Source organism: Diachasma alloeum, unplaced genomic scaffold (assembly GCF_001412515.2).
Source record: "Diachasma alloeum isolate Michigan unplaced genomic scaffold, Dall2.0 Dall_scaffold_01637, whole genome shotgun sequence".
Classification (NCBI taxonomy): Eukaryota; Metazoa; Arthropoda; class Insecta; order Hymenoptera; family Braconidae; genus Diachasma; species Diachasma alloeum.
Window position 1 is genome coordinate 125,071 of NW_021681732.1, and position 11,094 is coordinate 136,164.

Here is an 11,094-nt window from a genome sequence, read left to right on the forward strand (position 1 = left end):
AGTACAGAACCCCCACTGATCTCAGGTTGTAGAAGACCAATTTCGAAACTGTGCTACTGAGGCACCTGTTCAGCCTTTGAGACAATCCTTGTACCAAAGGAAACCTAAAACAGGACCTTGCATCTGGGTCTGCCACTCTCTCAACCCCAGAAGCTTTTCGATTTTTGAACTCTCGCATGCACTTCATGACGAACTTCCCAGGATAACCGTTCTTCGTTCAAGTGTCTTTCACTCGGTCAATATTAGCCTCATGAAAGTCCTCGTGATTGAGTCCAATCGCTCGGTGTAACATGCCGAATACCACACCAACTTTGTGCGCCGTCAGATGGTTCGACTCGTAGTTGATAACTCTCCCAGAACTTGTGGGTTTTTGGTACCAATTGAGCTTCAGGCTCCCGTCATTCATCCGATGTATCTTTACATCCAAAAAACTGATGGATCTCTCCACCTCTCTTTCCACAGTAAACTGGATCCGATCATGGATGGGATTGAAACACTGTAGTACCATATCAATAGAGTCCTCCGGAACTGGCAACACAGTATCGTCTACGTAGAGTTTCAGCCATGGAATGTTGCACGGAAGCTTATCCAGGACCTCTGAGATGACGTAATCCATGACGATACCTCCCAGAACCGGGCTAGCCGGGTTGCCCATGCTGCTGCCATCCATTTGAGCGTAAAGTTCATTATCGAAAGTGAAGTAACTACCTTCGAAGCAAAACTTTACCAGCGCCACCACAAGCTCTTTCGAAGCACGCACACGTGTGGACCATTCCTCCCATTTGTCCTCCACAATCTTCACCACTAGATCTTTAGGGATGTTTGTGAAGAGAGACACTACATCTAGGGATGCCAAAATATAACCTTGCGGTAGTTGGACCCCACCGGCAAACGTAGTGAACTCAGCTGAGTTGACGCTGAACCTTGAATTACTACTCACAGGGACTAATAGCTCATGTAAAAACCTAGCTACCTTGTACGTAGGGGCTTTTATACAGCTAACAACAGGTCGTAGGTTGCACCCTGGTTTATGTATTTTTCTCAGGGCATACATCCTTGGGGTCGTTGAATTGTGACTCTTCAAGGCCTTCGCTGTCTCCTCACTAATCACCCCCTCGCGCTGAAGTCTATCTACTAACTCGTTCGCTGTCCTTTCGAGCTTGAAGGTTGGATCTTTCTCAATGCGTTGGTAAGTACTCTCGTCTGCCAGCATCCTTTTCATGACCTGCAGATATTCTTCCCTGTGCATTAACACAGTGGCATTCCCTTCATCCGACCGCGCTATGATCAAATCTCTATTCTCCTTTAGAAATTTCTTAGTGGCTATCGCATCTTGGTCGCGCTGACTGCGGTTGTTGGACCTCGGTTTCAAGTAAAAGTTCCTGATGATGTTAATGGCTTCTGCCCTAATGTTATTTCTCTGCTCTGACTGTTGTTCCTCAGGGATTTCCCTCACCTTTAAACTCTGAATGCAGAGTTCAAGGTCTTTGATGACAGTCGGGATAGGCACCTCACTATTGCGTACGTCTAACCCGAATTTAGGCTCTAGGCACAAGATGCGTTTTACTCCCTCCGGAGGTTCTATATTTGTGGAGTTAAGGAGGGAGTAAAACGCATCTTGTGCCTAGAGCCTAAATTTGGGTTAGAGGTACGCAATAGTGAGTTGCCTATCCCGACTGTCATCAAAGACCTTAAACTCTGCCTTCAGAGTTTAAAGTTGAGGGAAATCCCTGAAGAACAACAGTCAGAGCAGAGAAATAACATTAGAGCAGTAGCCATTAACATCATCAGGAACTTTTGCTTGAAACCGAGGTCCAACAACCGCAGTCAGCGCGACCAAGATGCGATAGCCACTAAGAAATTTCTAAAGGAGAATAGAGATCTGATCGTAGCGCGGTCGGATAAAGGGAATGCCACTGTGTTAATGCACAGGGAAGAATATCTGCAGGTCATGAAGAGGATGCTGGCAGACGAGAGTACTTACTAACGCATTGAGAAAGATCCAACTTTCAAGCTCGAAAGGAGAGCGAACGAGTTAGTAGATAGACCTCAGCGCGAGGGGGTGATTAGTGACGAGACAGCGAAGGCCTTGAAGACTCACATTTCGACGACCCCAAGGATGTATGGCCTGAGAAAGGTACATAAACCAGGGTGCAACCTACGACCTGTTGTTAGCTGTATAAAAGCCCCTATGTACAAGGTAGCTAGGTTTTTACATGAGCTGTTAGTCCCTGTGAGTAGTAATTCAAGGTTCAGCGTCAACAACTCAGCTGGTTGTAACTCAAGGTTATATTTTGGCATCTCTAGATGTAGTGTCTCTCTTCACAAACATCCCTAAAGATCTAGTGGTGAAGATTGTGGAGGACAAATGGGAGGAATGGTCCACACGTGTTCGTGCTTCGAAAGAGCATGTGGTGGCGCTAGTAAAGTTTTGCTTTGAAGGTAGTTACTTTACTTTCGATAATGAACTTTACGCTCAAATGGATGGCAGCAGCATGGGCAACCCGGCTAGCCCGGTTCTGGGAGGTATCGTCATGGACTACGTCATCTCAGAGATCCTGGAGAAGCGTCCGTGCAACATTCCATGGCTGAAACTCTACGTAGACGATACTGTGTTGCCAGTTCCGGAGGACTCTATTGATATGGTACTACAGTGCTTCAATTCCATCCATGATTGGATCCAGTTTACTGTGGAAAGAGAGGTGGAGAGATCCATCAGTTTTTTGGATGTAAAGATACATCGGATGAATGACGGGAGCCTAAAGCTCAATTGTTACCAAAAATCCACAAGTTCTGGGAGAGTTATCAACTACGAGTCGACCCATCTTATGGCGCACAAAGTTGGTGTGGTATTCGGCATGTTACACCGAGCAATTGGACTCAGTCACGAGGACTTTTATGAGGCTAATATTGACCGAGTGAAAGACACTTTAACGAAGAATGGTTATCCTGGGAAGTTCGTCATGAAGTGCGTGCGAGAGTTCAAAAATCGAAGAGCTTCTGGGGTTGAGAGAGTGGCAGACCCAGATGCAAGGTCCTGTTTTAGGTTTCCTTTGGTACGTGCATTGTCTCAAAGGCTGAACAAGTGCCTCAGAAGCACAGATTCGAAATTGGTCTTCTACAATCTGAGATCAGTGGGGGATCTATACTCGAAATTGAAAGACCCGATTCCATTGCTATCGAGGTCAGAAGTTGTGTACAAAATCCCATACGAGTGTAACAACTGTTACATCGGACAGACTCGGCAGAGGCTGAGCGCCAGGATTCGTCAACATCGGTATGACTGCACTCCCCGAGTTTTCCTGAAGAAAGAGAAAACGGCGTTGGCCACCCACTGCTTCGACAAGGGTCATAGATTCAAGTTTGAGGATGTTTCAATTTTGGACACCGAGAGTCATTAGGTGAAGAGTAATATTGCTGAGATGATCCACATTTGCCTACATAACACTGTGAACAAGAGAGAAGATACTCAGAACCTGAATCGTATGTACTTGGGGTTGCTGAAGAGGTGGAAAAATAGAAATCGAGGGGCTCGAGGTGACGGGGTCGCTTAGTCACCATAGGTGGCCGTGAGAGGCGCTTCCACACGGCAACGGGGGGAAGACGAGGTGTGCCGTCTGTGTCTGCATACTCCGTGGTTGTGTTGGGGGGCGGGAGATGTACCTTCTTTGTCTCGCTTCATACTTCGTGGTTGTGGAGAGATACGTGAGGGGCGCCTCTATCACTCCAATGCATCGTTCATGGCTGTGATTAATGACAGGTGTTGCTGCAGACCCCGATGTTATTGTTACAGTATTTTCCAATTTTTAATCAATTAATATATTGTCGTTGATCCACGCACATTTTATTAGAGTTTATAGTGACTACGTACTAAACCTGTCAAGGTAATTCTGTATATTTCAACCAAGTGTTTACGCAATTTATGCAATTTTCAGTATTACAGACTAGAGTGTTTGTTTTGATTACAATCAATGTATTTGTGTGAGTTTTATTGTAAAATTTAGAGTGACATTCGGTCATAGAATTTATGTTTGGTTTTCAGAGCCTGAAGAAGCTGCGATTTGCAGCGAAACGTCGCGATTTGACAATAAATTAGTATTGCTGAACTCTTCCAACATCCCATTAATTATTCCTCTTAGAATAATCAAATTAAGAACTCAATAATTGGACGCATTTTCAAATAATAATAATAATTCTTTTATGTTAAGCATTATGCGTAATCGTCACACTAGAATTTTTCGATGTCGAATCTGGTTTGAGTCAAATTGGTCAATATTTCCACTTGTTGGATTAATCGAGATGATCAAAGAGATTCGCGCAGGCCACAATAAATTAACAAGCCGCGGTTCACAGAAATTAATGACGCAAAGAAATTGATATGCAGAACTCAACGAAAACAATATAGTCGCAGGACACAATGTCTACGTTACGCTGGTCGAAATGCAAATGAGCGAGATTTGCAGGCCACGAGGTGTCAGACGGAGATACCAAAAGTTTCACACACGTGACCCCATCAAAAATTGGGGCGTTCACATGACACCTGTCCATCAAGTGGCGCCTTAGATGTCAAAGGTGAGAGGCCATTGATCATTTGAGGCTGTTTCGCAGGTCAGTTGTGCGTAGGCCATGCAAGCATCCAAGCGGAGCGATTGTGCATGAGTGAGTCTGTGTGTGTGAGAAAAATAATTTGGTGGAAAACCGAACACGAATTTAAAATCGTCCGTATTGATCCACACACATAATGAGTCCATCTTAGGCCCATCTGACGCTGAATCCACTCTTCGGTACTATCATAAAGAGACAGGTTCACATTAACTCCGAAGAATTTTCTAAATGAAAAAATGAGGCAGTCCATTTTGCCCTTCGGTTCATTTCGCCCGCCTGGTCCATTTTGCCCTACCCGTCTCTATCACATTAATTCCGCTATTTAGATGGAACTTGACAGTCATGTAGAATCTATGTCACAAAAAATGTCACAAAATTGAGAAGCCGTCACTGATAGAGAGATTCATTTATTCCGAATGAGATTCGTTAACTATTAACGAATGGTTAACCTGAAAGGTGAATATCGACTCAAACAAGGGTCCTCAAATATGTATTTGTTAACTGTTGTGACGAGGCACAATTATTTATTCTTATTATTTTCATTTCATATTTTTCCCCAAACACACTCAGCCCCTTAAAATGTAAATCCCGCCACCGTTGGATTCCTCTTCCCCAGATTTTTCCCCTCGTCATCCCTTTACCCTCACCCATGGAATTAACCACGAACAGCCACCGAAAGAAGTCTTCAGCCGGTGCCCCTTGAAGACGCCCCAGATACCAGCCCTCGAAATCTGCCGCCCTTGAGATGCCTCATCAACACATCCCTGGACATTGACGGAGGACACAGTGAGATCGTCCTGATTGGTCACGCTCTCTCACGAAGATGCCCTGACAGAAGGAGCGAAGGAATACGACGACTGGCGAATCCTCGCGAAAGAAGGAGGAGAGAAAGGAAGAGAGGAGAAAGATACACTCGCGCAACAGTTGCCCCATTAGTTGCCACGTGCGCTACAAAACCGAGAAAACTAACGGAGAAAAATACCGCGGAATCTCATCCTTCGAGATATTGGCGGAATAAGGGATTTTTGTTTGGTCCAGACGAATTCATTCCAGCTCTGGATATTGGGTCCTGGAGTCCGAGAGGTGGAACGAAGGCCCTGCAAATTGGCGGATTCATTTGGACGTGCGGATCGTATTGGGAAGTCGACGTGAGTACAAGTTATTCCCCTCATTTCCCCCTTGTCACTGAGTATTGTCCTAGTTTATCCCCCCAAGGGTGTGCCACACTTATTTTTCCATTTCTCCCCTTTGATTTCTTTTCATTTAATATTATTTCTAGAGTTCATAATTCCCCTAGACACGACTAGATTCTCCGCATTTTTATAACCATTAGAATCGCCCCAGTTGACGTGTATAAAAGTTGCCTGGCCTCCCCCACTCCCCTAGATCTCATGAAAAGGCCTAATTAACGATTCCTGACAATCTAATTTGTAGTTAAATAGTTAAATACAGTTGATTTCATCAGAATATCCCTTATTTGTCCTCTTTCTTTAATTGCCCAGATCCTCATTTCAAGAATTAAAATTAATATAAATTAAGGAAAAGGTCACACTGTTTAAGAATGAACATTTGGTGAGACTGAATAGACTTTAGCCTACAACTAAATCCATTCATCAACAATAAATAACTCTTTCTATCAGTGTTCATGAAATATTGAGTAGTGTGATGTTTTTACTGCGATTGAGATGGAATATAACGGTGATATAAGATTTATGTCACAGAAAAGATCATAATCGAGGAGTGAGATCAGAAAATTTTATCCAATCAAAGGACTATATATGTTTTATTGACGGTCAGTCGATGATGTTCGTTCGCTCGAAGGCTCATCGCTCGAGTGACAGTGTTGCTACATTCACTACCCTACTTGAAATGCGCGAGTAGCGGCCAACGACAACGCGGCAAGAACGCTCTCGGTTTAATCCAGAGACACTATACTAACCGTGCGACGGATGAAGGTTGGCAAATGAGTGCGAGTGATCGAGGGTTAAGCCGTACTGTTTCAACGTACGATGACTGAAGACAACATATCGAGACGAAAATTACTTCTATCATTAATCATCTTGTAATTGTCAAACCATTCAGATATCGTTCACAGAGAGTAGGTATTTCGTGGATCGCGAAGGTGATTTGTGAGGAAAGATTGAAAAGTCATAAGCGTCAGATTGTTCAAAACAAGAAAGAAACCATTTAGTACGACAGAGGCGAACAGAGTTTAATGATCTCAATGGTGAGACGACTGAGCTAATCACCTAAGAAAAATAGACATAATTGTCATGAGAATTGGCCTATCTCTTCTTTCCAATGTGATTCTTTCCATGCCAATCAAAAATTTAATTAATATCATACGCACTGTATGAAATTTACATGGGACATTACAGGTTAGAAACCGAGTAATTTACTTGAGATAATTGACTAGTTTAACTCTTGTGATAGAAAATCTACACATCGAAATGAAAAACGGGTCTAACTTACAAAGCGAAGAAGTCGTAGTGTCGAATAACGCATGATTTTATTTTTACAGGTTATTCTAGTGAAGTGGAACGAGCCCTATCAAAAATTGGCCTCTTGTGATAGTTCCGGTGTCATATTTGTTTGGATCAAATACGAAGGGAGGTGGAGCATCGAATTAATCAACGATCGCAGTACTCCAGTGACACATTTCTCCTGGTCACATGATGGACGAATGGCACTCATATGCTACCGGGTGAGTACCCAGATACGTGGTAGTGTATCGGTCAAGGACAGGTTTGAAAAGAATACCTTCTCCAAGACTGTCGTATTAGTTTCGTCGTATATGATAGAAACTGATCTGATACGTGAAAAATACTTTTAGTTATATTCCCTGAATTGGCCACAAACTTTTCAACAATATAATAATTATTTTGCTCAAGCTGCAACACACCGTGAGCAGACTGGGGCATAGGAAAAATTTATGTAATCATCAATCTCAAGTAATATTTCGAGCGATGCAGTCGATGAAATGTTGGTTGAGTGGCGTGTACGGTTGTTGGCAAATTTGAAAAAAGAGTAAAGATTTGCTTGCGAAAAAAAACACCGGAAAACCCTGGAAAATTCGCATAATATTTTTACTCCGTAATTCCAATCCACTTCAGCGGCAGATTTACCATAATTCAGCAAGGAAAAAGTAGGAAATAAATTGAATGAAGTAATGGATGGTTAGAAAAGAAAATAATCAGCATAAAAATACTGAGGATCGGATTATTGTAGTAGTAGTAGCAGTTTATTTTGCATCATTGAATATATAAATTGATTAATGCAGAGGTTCTAATGTACATTACAAGATGAATTGGTATAGTAATAACAGCAATAAAAATAAAAATGAAAATAAAAATAAAAAATGTGTAAGCTTGAGGTTGTGAGGATGTAACATCAGTAATAATCATGAGACAGCTGCATGATGCGTAGGGCTGAAGCAAAGCAATGCAGTAATCAAGAACAGGTCAGGATGAGAGAAAATGCAATAGGATTCAATCTGGAACAGTAACAAGAATTAGTAACAATGAAGTGAGTAAAAGCGAGTAAGTACCCTGGCGTGCAGGAAAATCAAGCCAGAAGCGACTGAGATTCAAATATTTCAACTACAAATAAATAATAAATCTCTCTTACAGAGCAAATAGGGAGAATTTAGTGAGCTGGGAAGGTTTTCTGCTTGGGGTGGCTCGGCATGGGTCCAAAGAATTATGTGTTGTACCCTAATGCTGAAGTAAGCAGCGCAATTGGAGAAAAGATGTAGAGACGATTCAGGTTCGCCCAGGCGGCATCTCACACAGATCTCTTGTGGCTCCGCACTGAATAACTTTTTTCATCAGAAATATGTTGGAGTACAGAGTAGCCAGCCTAATTTGAATTTTGGAGCAAACAAGATGTACCGGGTATCTTTCGGGGCAAAAAGAGAGCAAGTCGGCATTGTGGACTTCGGTAACATGAGTTGGTCAACTGACGATTTGTGGAATCTCTGAAGGTCCTCATTTCTTAGCACTGTAGTGAGATTATTAAGAATTATATAATGCCAGAGAGTTTCAGGTATAACAGTTCTGGCCAACGTGCTGAGTTGCTATATCTAATTTTATTCTTCTGGGCATTGCTGTGTTTTTTTCAAAACTAGCAATCTGTCGTAGCATATCCGAGAGAGGCGGTGTTCTTACATTTTCAGCAATTTGATAATCTAGGAAATGCCAGCTTTGACCAAGCGAACGTCAATTGGGGGCAACCCAAGTTCCAAACGGGATGTGAAATTCGGAGTATTCTTTGGTAGATGGAGGAGACGCTTGAAGAATGAAAGTTGATATGACTCCAGAATATGACAATAACGAAGGCCGAAGAGATGGGCGCTATGCAACAATATTGAAGAAGCCAGACTGTTGTATAAGCGGAGCGTACTACTCCATGAGTCAGCTCTAACTGATGCTAGGTTGCAGAAGACTGTGCCCATGGCTGTTTTCGCCTTCCTACTCATTTCCGTAATTGGAACAGTGGCATGGTCTGAACTGGAAAATACCACGTTCAGATGTGTGTAAAACTCGACCCCCTTTAAGCTCTCACCGTTGAATTTAAGGTTCTTCAGTGAGCGAGACACCACGCCACCCTTCCTGAAGACCACTACCTATGTTTTCTTGTCGTTGACTGTAAGCTCTTTGACCTTACAATATTCTTCCAACAAAGCAACTTTTATCTTGAGATCGACAGCCGAGTGGCCAAGAATCACTAAATCATCAGCGTAGAGTCGTAACGTAGAGTAGTAACTGTGAATCGGTATTGGAGTTAAGGCTAATGCCTACAAAACCTCAAGCTTTAAAGAAGTCTACAATATCCCCAAGAAAGAGGATGAAGAGAACAGGGCTAAGGATTTCTCCTTGAAGTACTCCCTCCCTAATCTCAACCTTATTTGAAAGACCATCCTCCAACCTAATTTGGAGCGAGGCCTGGTTGTAGAAACTCTTCAAAACGCTGATAATCTGCGTACTGAGGGCAATATTGTGTAAGTATGACCACAGTCTATGGTGTGACACTGAGTCAAGTGCTCTTTTGAAATCCACGCAGAGCGTATAAACTTTGTCACCTTTCTGTCTGAGCCTCAAGTGAATTGCTGATTGGAGGACGGAGATATTATCCGCGGTACCTCTGCCTTTCACAACATCAGTCTGTTCCTCAGGGATAAGTTTTTCCGAGATGGCCCAGGGGTAAATACGATTTTGCAAAATCTGAGCGAAGATCCTAGAGCAGGAGACGATATTGGCAATACCCCGGTAGTTGAAAGGGTCAGGGCGAGGACTTTTCTTGTGCCGCAGGAACATGATGATATGTGCCCATTAAGCTGGAAAGACTTCTGATGAATGGATTTTATTGAAAAGACTCACTAAGAAGGCTCGCCAATCCTCAGAGAGGGTCTTGTAGAATTTGTTGGGGTTACGGTCGCAGCCGAAAGCTTTACCTAACTTTATTTTCTTCAAGCAGATGATGAGTTTGTACAAGGTAATCTCAGCGTTCAGCACCGGGTGTGATGCACCATAGAAGGTGAGGATGCCATAGACTCGAGCTGGGTAGACCTGCTTCAGGTGCGAGGATCATTCATCAAGAGAAATTAAATCACAATGTAGCAGCATGAGAAGACATTTCTTCACAACGATCCAGAATTCCCTGGGGTTTCTCAAGTTGCCGAATTCTTCTCCAATTCCCTCGAAATATTGTGACTTTTTCAGTTCCTTCAGGACTTCATAATGTTTATCAAGGTCAATGTAAGCCAATTTTAGCTGTACGTTGTCTCTGACTTTCGTCATGGCACGGAGATTAAGACACTCTTCGTCGAGCCAGGGTTTATGGACGCGGGAGACATGCCGTTTGTTGGATGCCATTTTTGCATTCATAGTTGCACGCAATATTGCCGAGTGCGGTTTCTCGGCCAGGAAATGACAGTCATACTGCTCAAATTTGGAGAAGATTTCCAGAGCAAGTTCCATTTTATGGGTGAAGGCAGCGTTGTGTGAGTTCTTCCATTTGAGGATTTGAGAGCATCGGGTGTGGGAGGCTGAAGGTATTTCGTCTAGAGTGTACGGATAGAGTTTCAGCTTAACTGTGTAATGATCAGATCCGAACCTGTCGTTCTCCACACAAAAGTCAGCTGCCAAGTCAAGCTTTAAGGCGTTGGTCTACACGAGATCTATTGTAGAAAACTCATCAATCCTTTTACAAGTGAAGTTTGCTGGTGAGTCGGTCAGGGTCTGGCATTTCAGCAGGATAAAGGCATTGATATCTAACTAAGATGGCTACTTTTCTACTCACAGAGGAAATCACCATAAAACAATGGGCGGGGAGGAGGATGAATGAGCAAGAAAAAATTTGATTTCCCACCCCCCACGACGAACGTCAAAAATAATTTTTTTTTTCAATTTGAAAAATTAAAATTGTTGAAACATACAAAATTGAGGCAGAAATCGAGGTGTCTATTTTACCCTTTTTTTTCTTATTACG

General features: G+C 42.8%; 2 protein-coding genes across 2 annotated transcripts; one reads left to right on the forward strand and one right to left on the reverse strand.

Annotated features, from left to right (window-relative positions):
* Positions 1-217: 217 nt before the first annotated feature.
* Positions 218-2,301, reverse strand: LOC107046642. The gene is made up of 2 exons (XM_015269298.1): positions 2,217-2,301; positions 218-1,527 (listed from the first exon to the last, which is right to left on the reverse strand). The coding sequence occupies exons 1-2, from the start codon at positions 2,299-2,301 to the stop codon at positions 218-220; spliced, it is 1,395 nt and encodes a 464-aa protein (XP_015124784.1).
* A 179-nt stretch (positions 2,302-2,480) lies between these two features.
* LOC107046643 lies at positions 2,481-3,401 on the forward strand. Its single transcript, XM_015269299.1, has one exon. The coding sequence runs from the start codon at positions 2,481-2,483 to the stop codon at positions 3,399-3,401; it is 921 nt and encodes a 306-aa protein (XP_015124785.1).
* Positions 3,402-11,094: the final 7,693 nt, after the last annotated feature.